At 36.3% G+C, this 19,293-nt stretch overlaps 1 protein-coding gene across 1 annotated transcript in view; it reads left to right on the plus strand.

Moving 5' to 3' along the window:
• Window positions 1-100: 100 nt before the first annotated feature.
• LOC121432028 (adhesion G protein-coupled receptor L1-like) overlaps window positions 101-19,293 on the plus strand; it is a 35,377-nt gene continuing 16,184 nt past the window's right edge. The window contains exons 1-6 of the mRNA XM_041629844.1: window positions 101-530; window positions 15,370-15,561; window positions 16,111-16,236; window positions 16,823-16,947; window positions 17,350-17,524; window positions 18,865-19,176. Of these exons, the coding sequence (XP_041485778.1) occupies window positions 15,495-15,561; window positions 16,111-16,236; window positions 16,823-16,947; window positions 17,350-17,524; window positions 18,865-19,176 (805 nt within the window). The 5' untranslated portion in view covers window positions 101-530; window positions 15,370-15,494. The remainder of the gene's footprint in view (window positions 531-15,369; window positions 15,562-16,110; window positions 16,237-16,822; window positions 16,948-17,349; window positions 17,525-18,864; window positions 19,177-19,293) is intronic.

Raw genomic sequence — 19,293 nt, forward strand, 5'->3', positions numbered from 1 at the left:
AAAGAATGACAGTAATCATATCTGAATAATAACTCCTCCCCCTGATGTAAAAAAAGAAAAGGAAAGAACAAATCTTACTCGGACCCGAAACCAAATGCGCATCTCGAGTGGCCAAGCCTCGGGTCAACTGAACGTCGATTTCGTCGGCTCAAATTTACCATAGTACCATCTTCCCGCTTCAAAATTCGTCTGCATCCCTTTCAGTGGTATTCTCCGGTTCTGTGTGTGCGAGCAGCGCTCTAATCTTTCACCAGGGCACATAATGTCGCCTGTTTGCATTTCGTATACACACCACTCTTCTTCCTTACGTCTACCGTAGATGTGTGCAAGAGGAATGTGCACTCGCTGGTGTTGGTATCGCGCGCGGGATTCTCATTTACGCGGGCTTTTGCGTGTACGGGTTGTGTGCATCGGTGCTGGGTGCGTGGATGTTAATCGTATCCCGTGGAGGAAATTCAGCTGTATTTTGAGGCCTCTGAAATACCGAATATGATATTCTTCATCCTAAGCTAACCTTTAAAGTTCTCAAGGTAAGGATGAATTTTCATTTATTGTGGATGAATTGATGTTTATTTATTATATCGCCTCATTTGTTTCTCGCTGGACGGCTTTCACAATTTTTCTTTTTTCTTCAAGAATGGAATCGATTTAATTGGGCGACATTATTGAATGCTGAGCATTATCATTAGGCCTACTACAATCTCAAACAGAACCGAGAGTATATGATGTTATTCGATACATATTGCCGTTAAGTTTTAGTGATATTTACATTGTAAAGAAGAAAATTTGATCGCTCCAAGCGATGTTCAGCTGTGCAGAATACATACCGATAGAGCGTCGCTCTAATTTATAGCTGTTGCATGCGTGCATCAATATCAATGAACTAGGTCGCGTAGATTGAGAAAATATATGAATCTGCCTATTCGAACCCAAAGCAAATGCAAATTGAAAGTGTTTGTCACGAGACTCTATCAGGGATGGAAATGTATGAAGTCGGGTGTTGCAAAGCTTTCAATATGATGACGACACTACCACAAGACTACCACTACTCGACAATTACTATATATATAAATACTATTACTCCTATACTGCTGCTACTACTACTACTTCTACTACTACTACATGTACTTTATGCTACTAGTATCTCTACTACTATACAACTACTGTTATATACATCTGCAATTGTAATATTCTATTATATTTGAAAAGCGTATACGGCATTTTGTTTGTGTATGTAATCCCACGGTATATTGTAAATCTATATCACTCTGTCTATGTGCATATGTATTTGTAAACCCGATGTAAAATGAATTTCCTACACAGGACAATAAATTCATTCAATTCAATACCGCTACAAACTCTTCAACTAGTACTACTACTATACTACTACTACTACTACTACTACTACTACTACTATTTTATGCTACTAGTAATACTACTACTATACGACTACTACTACTACTACTACTACTATACTACTACTACTACTACTATACTACTACTACTACTACTACTACTACTATACTACTACTACTACTTCTACTACTACTACTACTTCTACTAATATTACTACTACTATTAGAAGTAGTATCATTACATTGTAAACTAGAGCTGAAAAAAATAATTAAAAAAATGCACCTTTAGAAAAAATGGGAAGACGTTTGATTAGGTTTTCATATTCTTCAGAAATTGAAAATTGAAGAAGAAAAGCCATCCTTTATTTATTTTTTTATAGAAAATATTATGTTATACGTCTTACACGATTTTTGTTAAAATCTACATTTTGGGCTTTCGTCATGTTTGTCAAATGCCTCTAACGTGTCAGTTCAGGTATTGACATTTAGGTATAGTCATTCAGCTGCAAAACTGACAATTCATAGATTATCAAAGAGTCCTGATTTTTTTTTTAATATTTCCATCAAACACAGGATGAAAATTCAACCTTTCATCATCATCATGAAATTATTGTTGAAAACAATAAATGGGAAGTTTTCATCGTGAATGCTTCACAAGAATAACTGCATAATGAGGGCACGTGGCATAGAAAAAGATACCTAATTTGACGATGGATCAATAATGGGTCTAATGGAGAACTCCGATCATTCAATTACTCGAAAACCTTGCCTGGGAATAAATTCTCCCAGTCCCTCCAAATACACCTGCCCGTGACGACAGTGACGTCATCTTTCTTTCTGTAGAATATACGAATATCGCATGCGAATTTACATGCTTCGTCTCTCCCCGTCTTATACCAATGGTTCAAATTTCGATGTATTTCGTCTACTATGATAATGGGAATGTGGCCAATTGCGTCTGGTTTCTAACTGTGCTATTAAAAGGGGCGAGGGCATCCTTGGAAAACAAAATCACTAAAATTTGATATATGTATATATATATATATTTTTTTTTTCTTTCAGCTCTTTCAGCTCATCTTTGTTCTGTAATTTTTTTGCATTCAAATTTCGAATTCTTAAAGATATGTTTACTTTAACATGTCTAAATTCCTTCATGTCGAAGCTATGACCTAATCTCAATTTATGACAATCGGAATAAACAGAAATGAATTTTTCGTATTCACTGTGATCACTCGTATATCATCAGAAATTAAATTAAACCATCGTCGAGCCATGGATCTTGCGGTTGTGGCAACTCCTGTCATTTTACAGTAATTAAATCAATCCACTCTGCATTATTTTTGCCAGTCAATTAGTGGCTTTAACCCTTGGCGAGTGCTGTGTTTACCTTTCATTCTCTTGAGGTATTTAATTAGACAATATCCATTGTTTTACACTGTGTGTCACCGGTTAATGTACCAGGTGTTGTTTGAAAATTAATCAAGAACTCACATTTTAATTAAAGTTGCCAGTGAATATCATTCATTCTGTCAAAGAAGAAAAATATTTTTTTGTCGGCGCCAATATAAACAAGTTATATGCATGTATTGAACGTTGGTAAATTTGATATGATAAATTTTAACTCTTAAAAAAGGCCATGCATCTTCAACCAACACTGGTGTCTCTGAACAGGCTGAAATATCTTTATCAATTAGAAAACAACTTATGATAAATGACATCAGGAAATTAACTAAATATATACTATAGGCACGCAAGATATTATAACAATATCCATGAAACAACATGCAAGTAACAAACATAATTATATTCCTAGTTCGCTGGAGAGGGAAAATATAGATCGTTACAGTCCTTTGTGGTTCAGAGGGGAAGTTTATCCTGATAAAAAAAGTTTGTTGTAAAAATACAAGAACAAATAATAAAAAAAGATATTGGTGAAGGTTTGACATGTTTGAGGAAAATCCATTAAAGATTAAGGAAGGTATTAGATTTTTTTTAATCTTATACTAGCAGCTAATTCATAAAAATCCATATCTTTTAATTTTCAAATGGCTAATGTGACAAAAAATCTTTTAGTAGTGGGTTTTGAATAATTTGTCTGTTGATAAACTGAAGGTACAATAAATCCTTTTTTTTTACTAGAAAATGACATGTCATTAATAATTTTAATTCACGATTCACGGGAAGCTGCTTGCATATGACGTTACGTTAGTCGGTGAAAAAAATGGAATCAACTCCCAACTTCCCTTCTTAACCGTATCCCGTTAAAGAAAAAAATTGTGTAGGGCCTATTTAATGGAAAATCTATAAAATTACCAGGGTTTGCGCGTGTGTGTGTTGGTGTGTGAGGGTGTGTGTGCATGTTCATGTATTTGCTTTTTTATGGTCCTAGCCATATATATTTTGACTATTATTGCATAATTATGTACACTGTATGAATTGTATATACATATTTTTATGGTTGAATAAATTGAATTGAATTGAATTACAAATTCGAAAAATCATAAACTCCAACAATTTTTTAAATATTTGCTGTTTTCTTTAACCCTTCACCAATTTTCTGCTATTTTTACAGTAAACCTTCCGACAGGATGAGTTTCCCCTTTACAATTATGTTGATGATCATGTCAAGTCCCAAATAGCCAAATATGAATAAAATGGAAATTGTTACCACATAATAGTTGCACTTCTAGATTTCGACAGTATACGAATTAGCATTATCATCATAATCGAGAATCGCTTCCACATTGCTATTCTTAAATTCCTTCCAATTTATAGCAATAATGATTTCGCCATAATGACGGCTCAATGGCGGGAAAGGCGTCAAACCAATGAATAGGAGAAGTGCGAGTGTGTTCGGAGAACGCCTATGAACTGTATTATCATAAACACCACATTTGGGATTGTCTACAACCCCATGTATCCCGTACCAGTCACACCAACGAAACGGTTTCCAACCCGACCGATGATATGCCATTCGAAATAATGTAATAGCTTCACAGCAAAAACTGTGGTGTTAACCGGTGTACATAGAGGACCACACCAGTTATTTTACACCGGTGTTACATTGGTGGTGTTAGTTTTACACCTATAGGTGTTATTACAATACCTTTTGTTGTTACATTTACACTCTTTGGAGTTATGTTTAATCTCTAGGGTGTAATTTTAACACCTCAGGGTGTGGTCCTCTATTAACATCAATTGGTGTCAGCTTTAAAACCGCAGTTTTTACAGTGGTTGATCGGTCTAGAGTCGGTTTCGTTGGTGTGACCGTGTCGTAAGATACCAAAGGAAACAGGCAAACTCACTGGTCTTATATATTCATCGTGTTGTGTCTGTGTAGTTCTGGCAGCAGCGTGGCGTCCATAACGCAAAGCTAAGCAATCATCGTAGACTTGTTTACGATTGATTGCATTGATTACAGTGTACAATTAATCGTGAAAATCAAGCGTTAGACTAATCGCGAACCTGTACGGGCTCCTTGCCCCCCACCCCTTTCTGGGTATTGGACCTGTATATACTTTACATGTATACATGGCATATCATAATACACAGATAGAGAGAAAGAGAGAGAAAATGGAGAGAGATGGAGACACAGAAACCGTCTTCTTCCATATAAAGAGCATATCGACAAATAATCTGATAGCACCAAAACGTATTAAACGAAATGCATTTCTCCTTTTTCCCCTTCATGCCATGTGACGTTCTGAAACGTTTCTCACATGCACGCAAGATTTGATCTCGATAGCTTCAATCGGTTTTTCAAGCTTTGCCAGGCACGTCGGACGAAATGTTCAATCAAATCAATCGACAAATTGAGATGAGTGACAGAAATCGTTTTTGAAATCCCACCACTACTTGTAAACAATTGCTCCTATTAAATCTGAAACTTTTGTCACTACTGTATAACTTCATTAGATACTTGTCTATTAGTAGTCACTCTTAACCCATGTAGGCCCAATATAAAGAGTGACTGATATACAATTGTAAATTAGGGTACAAGGAGTGAAAAAATGTCGTTATGTGCTCAGTTGTGTACCTGAAAAAACGTTTTCAGGGGAGGGCAAACATTTTCGGACAACTAAACATGAGGGTAAAGGGCCAACGCCAATTCCGGAAGCAGCCGTTTTTTAAATTTAACATATTATTAAAATATAAGTAAACAAATTTTTGTTAGGAGGAGGATTTGCCCCTTTGCCCCTTCTCGATCCCATACAGGTATGCTAGTCGATGTGGTGTTTAATTGGTATTTCATTGGCAAAAACATGAATATATAAATTCAACTCCCTGGTCAATCATATGCTAGTAAAAGGGGTCCTTGCCAATTGCGGTGTCGAGGTGCCTGAACACCAGAGCTACACAATTTTATTAACATGATGAGGTGTCTGACAATGTTAATGTAAGGTTGATGGATTGATGGGATTCCGACGTACGTATATCTTTATGGTTGGAATTCTTTTTGGTCGGTCTAGAGACGGATCCGATGGTGTGGATGCATCCTAAGATAGCAAAGGGAATAATGCATGTGTGGTATAATTGGTATTCCAGTGTTTAAGGTAATCCGTCTCAATTGTAGTGTCGTGGTGTGTCGGACCACCAGAGCTACACGTTTCTTTTTATTTACATGATCAGGCGCCTGACGATGCCAATGCGAAATTGATGGATTGGTAGGCTTTGGATGTAAGTAGCTTCACACGTATAGTGGATGTGGTTGAGATTCTATTTGTAGAACCTTATATCATCAATGTGTATTGAATTCTCATGGAGCATGCTTTGAGCGTGGTATTTGCATTGCACTGAAAAAGCTTTGTAAGTTTTCATAGTCATGATATTTCCTAGCGAAGGTTCAAGTAAATGTTGCTTACCAACTTCAAGCATGTCGAGTTGAGAAGGACCAACTTCACTATATCAAATCAATTATTTTGCTCCAATGTTTATATGCCAGCAAGCTTTGCTCATGACATCCGTGCCCCTTCTTGCACAGTCATATTCCGTCCATGTTTTAATGTCTCCACCACTGGTCTAGACTCTCAAGCCTAGCTTGCTCTTCCCTCAATAGCATTGAGCAGTCGTGCCGGATCCATTCTGAAGACATGCACGTCCAAAGTAAAACGTTAGATCATGTTGAATTTAGCATATCGTGTTGCATACAATTACAGTTGTGAAAAATAGTAAATAGAAATATAGGAATGTTCGTCAATTTTCTCGATTGTTCTCACTCTTTCCAACCGCCCTTTCACACGGTAAAAATCGTAATATTTGCATGATGATTCCAGTGAAAAATAAGGCTAATGATGAATTTTAACACGTATGAAACCAAACTTAGAACATGATTAGAATCACAAACGCTAATTACGGTCACGAATTCAAATTCTACACCGGAAGTGAATTCCAGGGCCTTTTCACCAGGGCCCTTGAGGAACGACTTTTAATGGGGGGGGGGGGGGGGCGCTGATGTCAAGTTGACAAGGAAAAAAAAGAAGTTTTCACCACTATTTTGTTTTGAATTACTGATCCTTATCTACGAATACAAGGCTTTCTCATACATGCCATATGGAAGCTCTCTTATTCCCCTTTCCAGATGTGTCCTAATAACCCCTTTTCCTTATTCCCATCGTACTTGGAGAGCGAGAGAGAGTCATTCACACGCACACACCCTCACACACACACACATTCCCCACACGCCCGCACAAAAACACATCCATTTCATTTTTTTACGAGAGGGACGGTGTTTGCAGACCGGTGTCTTGCCCGTGGCGTCGGGCTTTAGGCGTGACATTTCAATACCAGTGGTTCACCAGCTGTAAAGCTTGATTAATTTCACCCTGAAATATAATCAATGGTCTCGATATGGAACATAATTATCACATTCTTGGAATTGTATGCCATTGCCGTTCCATGCATATTATTTCATTAGATTCCACTTACATTAATACCAATTGATAAATAAATGTTTTGTTGGAACAATTAACAATTAAAAACAATTTCCACTAAAATCAAAATTAGGAAAGCTGTTATGCAACCCCACTGCCATGCTTCATTTTCTTTTCCTTGTTCATTTCCCATGTATAATATCCAACTACTCAATGTCATCCATTGAAAGTTAGCATGCTCAATGCGCTATGAAATAATAGGTCCGTCTATATACCAATTTCATAACAAACGAATCAATAACATCTATTGTTTCCGCGCCAGCTATCATTCACGCATCGTATAACGAGATACGCAATCAATATCTATCTCTGTGGTCATCATCATACAATCTTCATTAGGAGATAATTAACTAATTGGATCATTGCTCGTAAGAGAACTGGAAACAACGTTGGTATTCAATCACTCAACCAGCAAGGCCTTATTTGTTTGTAGCTCAATACTATGAAACGCACTTCATGCACCGGAGCTCTATAAAAAAAATATTTTTAGTCATCAGTGCTTGTGTGAATCACATGTTCACATAGCCAAGTACACTGTTTAAAAAAAACTGATTTTACAGAAAAAAAAGATTTTGCAGAAAGCGATAACATGATCATTCTGTAAATTCATAAAACATGATTTCTTCTGCAATTTAGCAGAACTGGGGCCCGTTGCAAAAAAAGAGTTGCAATCAATCGCAACTCTAACAATCATGCACAACTTGATTTTCAACCAATCAGCGCGCATTTGGGACTTGCGTTTAAACGCAACTCTTTCTGCAACAGGCCCCAGGTCTTTTTAAAAAGGGGCAAAGGGTGTTTGATTAAAGGAAATCTGTAAGGTTTCATACACCAAATACCAATTTCCTGTAATATCACATGATCTGGTAAGATTACAGGTGTTCTCGAGACTCTGCTACAGGAACTTCTTTTATTTTAAGGATAAATTTTCTAACAGTGTACTGTATGTGAACACACTGTGAACACAGAACACCGTTTGTGACACTGACCCTGAGCAAACAACGTCATCAACAACAAAAGAAGACCATCATAATATATATACCATCTTTATTCGCCAAATAATATACATGTAAGACGTAACTCAAGTGTGGCACTTCTATATAGAAAAAGATAGAAACAAAAACAATAAATCACAAATTGACTACACAAGAAGGGAGAAAAGATGGAGTAAATTGAAACTCTAAATCAGTGTTACTTATCGGCGCAATTTTTGGAATTACATGCTATCATGTAGGCTGACATGTAGGCTTATATTGAACCTTTAATTAAGGGCCGCTTTTCATCATTTTATGAAGGCAACATTAGGCCCAAAGAACAATCTAAAAAACAACAACCAACAACTGGACGTTTTACCCAGAGTCTACCGATGTACCTGTATGAACAATTTTCTATATCAAGGACTACCTTCTTAACAACACAACATTGTGTCTTGATGTGAAGGAATTATATTGAATGCCAATATAGTATTGATGACGAATCCAATCTCTATAGATATAACAAATTAATATTTGATATTAACAAATATGACTTAAGAAAAACCCGTGATACGCAAGTCAGTGTAAGCTTTCTTAATCTGTCAAGTTTTTAAAGTTAGATCTAAGATGGTGTGGGAATGAAATTCACCTTGATTGCGAAGACCCTTTCTCCATATTATTGTGCACTGCAACTTCTTGAGTATGCCTTTAATTTGATTAATAATACAATGTACACACCGACGGCCCAGGCAAGGAAAAAGGTCACACGCTTATACACTGATGCAATCCTATTATTTTTTGTGTTAAATTAATGATGTAGCATATGATGACGTCATAATGGTTCAATTACTTAAAGGGGATAAAAACCCAATGGAGATGTACCTCGTGGTGAATTTCATGAAGTATCCCCATGCGCATTTGGATACTCTCGATCTACAAAACTGTTTCATACAAGAATAATAAATATGTGGTGTGTTTTATTAAAAATAATATGATGGTCATTATTCTTGATCAATATTGAAGAACAGTCAGGGGTGCCTAAAAGCAAACTAAAAACGTTGTTTAACTTGGGGAAGATTGTAGTAGGAATGGAAATTGAGCAGTAGCATAAAGTGGCCTATCATGTTAGTCATGATATACAATGTTTTTTAATCTTTATTTTCGTATTCATTTATTTATTTACTTATTTGTTTACTCATTAATACATTTACTGAATATCCAAGAACTATGTCAATTCGTTTATTATTTTGTTTATATATAGAAAAGGCTAATAGAGTCCACATTCCTGAGATCTGATTTACATTATGAGGGTCATCATTGTTGGTTCATGTGATGCAAAACAATTTGAGGATAATTATTGAATTGAATTGAATTTATTATAAAACGTCACTGGCAATTGCCAGCATTTTGTTCTAAACAAAATGTTGGCAATTGCCAGTGACGTTCTACATGTATAATGAATTATATATTATTGTATATGACTGACTTCTAAATGCCTGCTAGAAATATATAAAGAAATAGTTGAAATTTTAAGAAATCTTAGGGATTTGTATGTCTTGAATCGCAACGAAACCATTAAAGTTACAGACCCCATTCACTCAATCTTTGCTTGAACAATATTTATTCTGTAACAGCCCCCCCCCCTTTGCCGAAAATCGTCATTTGCACAGATGCTTCCATTGAATTTTCATTCCCAATTTTCGATTCAATAATTCATTCATACCTAGTATATCTTTAATCCTCACTTTAAAATATAGAATGCCCCATTCCACAACATCGACTATGAATTTCTGTATCCCTCCCCCCTCACTTTAAATATTTTCATCCCTGACTTTTTCTTCTTTTTTCTATTTCAAGCTCCCTGTCCTCTCTCTTCAAACGCCATGAACTCTCTGTCTTTCTCCCTCTATCCCTTTGTTCCCTTCTCCCTCTTCCATCTCCTCCCAACCTCCTTTCTTTTTTTATCTACTACATATTTTCTTCTTAATATTGTCTCCCTATCAGTACTGGGAAATGAAATTCATAGAATTCATCATTTGTCAGCATGTTGCTTTCGAGACCACAAAATCATCGTACCCCTCATGCCCATCTATTGGCCATGGTCTATGTTATACGCCACAAAGCCGGCAAGCTATTTTTTCCCTTTGGCTCAATTTCAGCATTATGCGCAGCAAATCAGATTCGAAAATCAATACTTGGAAATGTCATATATGATCCCATCCTGTGGTGATATCTGCAGAGTAAGCTTCACTCAACCCTGTTCTAGCTTCAGGTTCACAGACTCTATTGAACTTTTCATTTCATTGGCTATTTTGTCAAGGGATGGTTTTGTAGACCGACCTAAATAACAATAAGAATAATAATGGTAATACTAACATGCGTGTATAGCGCATACTTCCAATAGTATTACCCTGGTTATAGCCTCGCAGCCTTTCACAGCGCGGTGGGATTTCAAGGAATAAATTCCCGCCAGGAACCCATTTATCTCACCTGGGTTGAGTGCAGCACAATGTGGGTAAATTTCTTGCCAAAGGAAATTACGACATGGCTGTGATTCGAACCCAGGACTCTCTGTTTCAAAGTTGGAAGACTAATCCACTGGGCCACAACGCTCCATAAATGTGCAGATAGGCAAGGAGGTTTTGTTGGAAGGTCTAGCATCCTTTGGCAAGGCGTTAATCCACACTTTGCCACTCTCGACCCAGGTGCTAAATGGGAACACGGTAGGATGTGAAAGCCTCTGTAGTATGCCTCGCAATGAGTCTTAGAATTCTTGTTGGAATACTACCTAGGGAGTGGAGAAGGTGTATACAATGTATCCTGACATGCAAGGATCCAATGACCGGGGAAATATAATGCTGTAAAGCGCTTTGGGCTTTTATTTTTCTCTGTTTATTTAAATCAACTTTTTTATGGGGTGGACTTGACCTTTAACACCAAATCCAAAAGGTTGAAACATATAAGACACAAACTGACAAACACATATAGTGCCCTCCTCCTCTCCCATCACTCCCCGAGTCTGAAAACCTTTCAACGCCCTATTTAAAAGTCTGTCACACCGCGTCAGACACACTGAAATGCTCATGCCTATTTTCATCTAAGATACATATTAAGACGCTTATCATAGGTGGCAACCCATCTCATTTCCATTCACACGGAGAAAATTCGATTATTGAGGAACATGATACGAATAAGCTTTCAGCCAAAACCCAACATTTCCTACATGAATGCACACTGAAATACCAATGCGTCAATAGATGAAGAAATACTTGATATAATACTTGCATGTGGAAATGACAACAAGTTTGATTTGATTATGGCTATATGTTTGACAGCTGTTTTATGAAGCAGCAATAAGTTCGAATAGACAATTCCTTTCGATAAATCATAATTATATACAAGTAATGATCGTGTTCGAAATAGTGTTTTGTCTATTTTTTGTACTATTTATGCGTGAATAAGCTATATTCATCAACCGGATAGACATGTACAAAAAATATCACACATTTAGGGGCTGAGGACGTATATAGATATTTGTATTCTATCTCATATATATATATATATATATATATATATATATATATATATAATGAGAGGGGCGTGGATATATGTACCAATCGCTTTGATCATTGTTTATAATATATGTGTGAAGAGTAGAGTAGAATCAAGGATGAAGCAAAGTATACACTATGTTGTAAAGCTTTCGGCCATGGCCTTCTTTAGTTTTTATTTGCTAAACAAAACAAATAAAGCAAATCATAGAATGATTACCAAATGATTTCTCTTATTGTTTTGTTTTGGTTTTGATTCAATTTGCTATTATTTACATTATGTTTGTTCTGTTGCTTATTCTATGATTTGCTTTATTTGTTTTGTTTAGCAAATAAAAACTGAAGAAGGCCAGGGCCGAAAGCTTTACAACATAGTGTATACTTTGCTTCATCCTTGATTCTACTCTACTCTTCACACACACACACACACACACACACACACACACACACACACATATATATATATATATATATATATACATATATATATATATATATATATATATATATGAAATGCATATATATTTTTCGAACATTTGCATGATTCATGTGCAGTTATTGAAAAACACGACGGAACGGGAAACTGAACTCCGTATAAAGCGTGCCGCTAGCACAGTGCGCAAAAAAGAGTTGCTGTCTACAACTATTGAGTGTAGATTTACGAGGTGATTGTGAAATGCTGTATTCCTTCGTTTATACCCTGTTGATCAGTTAATATTTGTTTTTCTTTGAAATGTGGATATGTCTCCCTGTTGATATATCATGATGTCATTATTCAAACCTGCACAGTTTTCCTACTGATTTACAAGTTATTATTCCACAGATGATTTGGGAGGAAGAGGTTTTTTTTCAAAGCTCCATAATTCAAAACGAATACTAATGGGAATATTCCATTGTTTATGTAATGCTACTAGTTGCAATAACGATCAAAATCTATATTTTCCAATCATTGCAAGAAAAAAGAAAAAGAATTCCGTACCTCGCTAACCATGCATATACACATAAATGCATAGATGTATAGCATCCTGCGTTCTGATTTGTTAAAACTATACGTATGTATTGGACAAATATCGATTAAATATATGGTTGCATAGTTATATCAATGACTTGTTTGGCCCCTCATACTCGCTTACTACGAGCTTTATACGGCATTCACGGTAAAGCTTCTGAAAGCCAATGCACTTCTAAGTGTTTTACCGGGCCCTTCACCAGAAATGTTTACTAAACAACTGCTATGACCTGCGATAACGCATGTAGATGATTGGCTGAGAGCGATTTGGCAATAAAAATCCGTTAAAATGCGCTCTTAGATATCGCTACTCTGTTCATATCTTCAGTAGAAAGCTGTACAGACCACATTGTATTTGATAATATTTAATTTGTTATTTCATTTGATGTGAACATTCATTTTCCATTTAAAAAAAATCTTCATTTATGTATAAATAAATAAATTAATATCGAATCAGTTTGTTATAAAATAGAAGAAGGCATAAGACCCTAGCAAAGCAAAGTCTTGTGGCAGGATACGGCTCTCTCTCTCTCTCTCACACACACTCTCTTTCTATATAATATATATATATATACAATTCAAAAACAATATAAAGAAAAAGACAAAAGGCTAGGAAAAAAGGCAGAGAGAAAAGAAGAAATTTATCGCTATTGGGAATGACGAGATCCAGCTAGGGTCGGGGACGAATATTTCGATCCTTGGAGGGGTGGATTCTCTCTATTTGAAACGAAAGAAAGATTAATAAGAAAGAAAGAAAATTAATAAGAGGAAACACCCGCAAAATTTTCTTGGAAGGTTGTAGAGTTCTCACCTATAACTTAATTTATTAATATAATGAAATATCATTTCATGTTTAATTTAATGTAACTCACTGTCTGTTCTTGAACTGTGTGTGTGTGTGTAAGTGTGTGAGTATGCCCAAGGTCCGGTGCTCGATTTCCGGCTTTTCCTTGAAGAAGGCATTTCGATCCGCTTTGTTCTTTTTATTTTTATCAGAATAAATGCTACAGATGTATACTTTTTAACCCTTAACGTGCCATGAACACATATATGTGCACCCACATGAGTGCTACGAACACATTTTCGTTGTTATGCCTATTGCATTTTGGGGAGTGTATTGCATGCATGAGTGATTCTATTGTACAGTTCAGCTTATGGTCTAAAGGTTTAGCATTATTCTCTCAGGAGTGATTCTTTTTTATAAATAAAACAAATAAATATAGACTGAAAAAATATGGCACTCGCTGATTACAGTGGATTGCACATAAATAGCTAAATACCAATAATTTGCCGAGTAAAGAATTTAACAAAAATGTGCATGTGCGCTTCTCTTTGTATCTAGACAGTCATATTTGTCTTAAAATTTTCCCTCCCCAGTGACCATGGTTACTGTCGTATGTACCTCCTCCCTCAAATGTTCTTCAACCCTGCATGACTCTCATTCAATTGGTTTATTCATCTTCCGTGCCACAGTTTCTTGGGCTGTACTCCCGACATCGATCCTATAATAAAAGATCCCTACCTGAGGCAAAACGTAGCATATGCCGTCGATCTTAAATTACATTTAACACTTACCTCAAAGCAGCAAGGCATTGCCAGTGGTCCGCACACATAACGGAGACCTACTGGAAAAAAACCAAGGTTGCCTACATACATTGCACACATCCCAAGATTCACAATGCAAAGATGAATATAGAGTTGACTGGATAGCTATTCTACAGTACAAGATGATTGGAATCAATGTTAATCACATGATTGGTTGAGGGCATGCACATGACCAGGAATTATATTTGCCTAACACCCAGTACTGCTCATGGTCTTACTGTCATAAAGCAAAATATTGTGACCATGCTTTCTTTTGAGATAAGAATAAGTCAAACAAATTGGTTTTCATAATTATGGTAAAACAAAATGATGCAAACTCATCGGTGAATTTGGACAAAAATATTTCAGCGCCGTTTTATTATTATTTTTTGATCGTGTGTAGTAAAATCATGGAGGTACTTCCATGGAAATATTACAATTATTCTCACTCGACACCTTCTAAAAATCTTAAACAGTATGTACTGCTGGTGTTCTAATGTGCTTCGTATTAGCCACCTTATTAATGTGCACCCGTTTTATGATATCAAATGTTATAATGTGTACAAAGAGCGCGAGCCAAACAAGAGATGTTCCTGTTTATATCTCCCACTGCTTTTGATATCCAGAAGAGTTTTTTTTTTTATAGTGGTGGATTGATTGAATTATGAACTATTACATTTCAACGGGATGAATGGCTGCTGATCTATCGATAGCTCGAGATTAAAGTTTCGATACCATTACGATTACAAAATTGCATGAACTTTCTCGAAAATCATTTTAATTGCAACTCTTCTCTGTCTTATAAAGAAAAGCAGATAGGTAAATACAGAAAGAGGGAGAGGGACAACAAATATATATAGAGAGAGAAAGAGAGGGAGAGAGAGATTACTAAAAGGAAGCTTATCGCCAATTAGCGGTTTTAATGAGCTAATTTTACAGTTAAAGTTCGATTCGTTTCTTACACAGGTAACCTTCCTTGAAGTGAAGCATCCGTTGTGTTACACCAGACAGGAAAACCTCTTGGAAAGGTCACCGATTGTGTGTTTACTATATAGGCGGCAAATCTATAGTTTTAGCTGTGAAAAGAGAAAATGTGGAGAGCGATCGTTCTATTGCTGGCCTCCATATCTGCCTTTATTCATCAGTCTTCAGCATTCGGTAAGTGAGATTTGAATGTTATCTTGACTTAGATGTATTTATGATACCACCCCTTCTTATACAAGGTATATATATATATATATATATATATATACATTTTGGGGGGGCGGTGGTAGTCTATGTATAGAATGCATGCTCTGTTGATTGTTGTCACGAAGCTGGCTCGAGATTTTCGTATTTCCTTCAAAGTCAACGGAAAACCATGGCACTTTCCTCGATTTTTATGGAACAGAAAAATAAAAACCTATAACGATAATACATTACAGGATTAGGGAATCCAGCCTAGTACTTTGACTACTAATTCTCTTACTCTTGAATGCAAAATTATTTATTCATATCTTTAAGTAAAATTCACGTAGTCAACATATTAAGCATATAAATGATAAACCGCTATACTAAATCGTTTTGTGTATCTTCTTATGTTTCAAATCAATCTTCACCTTCATAAAAGTTATACGTTATTTTAATAACCACATGCGTTTTGATGTATATGAAGGTAAACTTTTTATGCATATCATTTAACATACTATTTCTCAAATCTCTCAACAGCTGTGGCCTTACGAAAGCTACAATGCAATGCGGGATTCTACAAGTATCCGATTTGCGCAGACACCCCAGCCGGGTATTGGTGCGAATGTGGGACCGGGTTTGAGTGGAATAGCAATATTTGCATGAGTAAGTGTGACCTTGTTTGTCTGAGGTATAATCATGGTGCGACATTGTTCTTTTTCCATTAATCCAGTACTATTACATTTATGTTTGCAGCAGACAAGTGATGAATGAATTAATATGGATCAGAAATACTAAAAAAAATCGTTTCGCCCAACTGATCGTGAGATCGGTAACCACTGTGAGGCGCCAAATGTCTTAAATATCCTTTTCATGCACTTTAGGACATTTTTTATACGTACAATATTCTCTTGCAGGCATTGTTTTTTGTAATAAAGAAAATATCAATCGATGTTAAACATCTCTCAAAAACTAATATTGCATATTTACTATCTTATTCATTTGTTTAGGGGAAGCTTGGGGAAAAATGTATAAATTGTGTTACAAATTTTTGTTCGGCATTTTAGAAATTAATTTCATTCATTGATGAACATCTTGTTACCCCCTTAAACCCATATTTTTTTTGTTGTCATCCTTACTTGCTGACATAGAGCGAAAGATATCATCCCATTGCTAATGCTGATCTATATCAGTATATCTCTGTTTAAATGAAATTTAATTCTTATTTATTTCTCTTGTAATTGTCTTAAAGCTGAATCAGTGGATTCGCGTCTGGACTTCAGGCGGGATCTATCGAGTTACGCCATCATCCTTGGCAAGAATATGCCTCTCTTTGAAGCATTCACAGTCACTGCCTGGATCAATGTAGACCAAAATGTAAGTATTTTCCTGTATTAGAACATGGACCTACAGGTGGGTGTTTTCATAGAGATGTTTGTGAGATACGAATGGCTTTACGCACGACTGGTGATCCTTTCTTGTTCTATGTGATATCCCTGTATAATTGATTCAAGACCGAATTACATGTTCCAGTCGTGCGTAAAGTTGCGCGTAATTTTACAAACAACTTTATGAAACACCAACCATGTTAATGAGAACGAACGTATATGCGATATTCATTTGTCCGCTTTACGTAAAATTACTGAATCACGGAAAACACAGTAAAAATCATAAAAATCAGTGCAAAATCCAATAAAACAGAACTGTGGGTAAGTGATACATATGCCCATCACAAGTGTTCCCCCTTTTTTCATTTGGTCTCAACTTGCGTGCATTCAGGTTACCAGGCATGAACCTACCCTGATGGCATACTCCGTCGGGATGGAGAATCAGTTCCACATCAGCATCGGCAACGATTTCATCATCGGTATTGGCGGGAACAGGCCGCAGAGAGCAAGGAACTGGGGTCTTGAGGTCGGCAGGTGGGTCCATGTAGCAGTCACCTGGGATAGAGGTAAGAGAGCAATCCCCTGTAGAAGTGCAGATTACTGTTTGTCCACAGCATTTGTATTTACAGCTTGGTGATCAGTAAATGTCTCAGCATGTTCTTGGTGAATATTTCCAGCTCTTAGGGGAATGAATCCAGCTTTGAGGACACGTCATATAAATCACTTATTCTAGTCAACAAAGTCACATGTGATAAAGGTATCAGAAGTACAGAACATCGTTTGGTCACAAAATATTTTTTCATAGTCTCTTGGTGTAAATTTTCCAAGAAAATGTATTCAGTTTTGAGGGCACGTAACGAATATCGCTTATTCCGGTCACCAAACTTTACAAGATATGTGCAGTTTCATCATTAAAAAAAAATCCTTGGATTTAAAGTCAAACTCATGATTACAGCAACGCGATATTTTAAGGTTGGGGACACGGGCAAGGGGAAAATGGGGCTGTAACATTATATTATGGTCTACTGTAGTATTCTGGATTTTGGTGGGGGAAGTTGTCAGGACACTCCAGAAACACAAAGGACACGATACGAGAGTTGTAGGTTGTGAGCGGAATTTAATTTCCCACTTGAGCAAAACAGTTGTTGAAGAATAGAACAAAAAAGAAAAAAAACCTCTGCAAGCAGAAAGGGGAGAAACAATAAAGAACATGAGTATAATGTTCAACATATCATTACAGCATGTAATTCAAGACTGTATATCCTCTTTATTACGAGTACACGTTTTGATAATTGAGCAGGTTACTGCACTGTGTGTATTTTTCTAAATAATTGAAATTAACATGAATGATACAGTCTGCGCTTGATCAGATGTTTGATAACAATCGAAAAGTAATAATGTTTATAACAAGTTATTAACTCAGCTATGGACAATTAAATATTCACGAGTATCATATATATTATATGTTTCTAAAACTTGAATTGACCTCCTTTGAAATCATTTTCTTTCAATGTAAAATACATGTATATGAATTCACAACTTATATAGCAAATATTGGAAACATTCATCCAGATATATCAATCTTCTATATATCTCACACGAATTCAAACTTTCGTAATCGATCACAAAAACCGTTAATTTTTGTAAAAGTACAGGAGATGATTTGATAGTAGCTGCTATGATAAATCGCATAATAATAATGACAGCACTGCTTCTATTTTGTCTATACATTTAGCACAAGATAAATTTCTACTGGCGATTCCTGTGGTGTCGAACTTTCCTGCAGGCTTTGGGAAGGCGAGCTATTGAGAGTTTACAGTGATTTGACCCCAGGAATTTTTGTCTGCCCAGTGTCTATTGGGAAGTTCCATGAAAAATTAAAATTATATTATTTACCAACTTCTAGATGGATCGTGGACCCTTTACAAAAATGGCATCCGGAGAGGAGGTAACAACCAACTCCCCATCGCTGATCACCTCAAAGCCGGTGGTGACCTGACAATAGGTCACATGATACATCACTTGACCAATCACAGCCTTGGGTTCCTGGGCCAGCTGAGTCACGTGCATTTGTGGAATGAGATATTGAATGTGACGTATATCCGGACGATAGCCAATGATTGCACCTTCACCTACTGCGGGAATGTAGCCGAATGGGTGGACTTCAGAAGTGGCACGAGAGGAACATCCAAACTGCGCTGGCCCTCCGGAGTGTTCGGTAAACATCGTTACTTGACGCCTGATTGAAAAGTTGGAATTACATACATAGTGTTAGCAGATCCTATTTCATCCCAATATAGATTTGTGCGCATACACTTACAAAATCCATTATTAA

This window comes from Lytechinus variegatus, chromosome 18, assembly GCF_018143015.1.
Source record: "Lytechinus variegatus isolate NC3 chromosome 18, Lvar_3.0, whole genome shotgun sequence".
NCBI lineage: Eukaryota > Metazoa > Echinodermata > Echinoidea > Temnopleuroida > Toxopneustidae > Lytechinus > Lytechinus variegatus.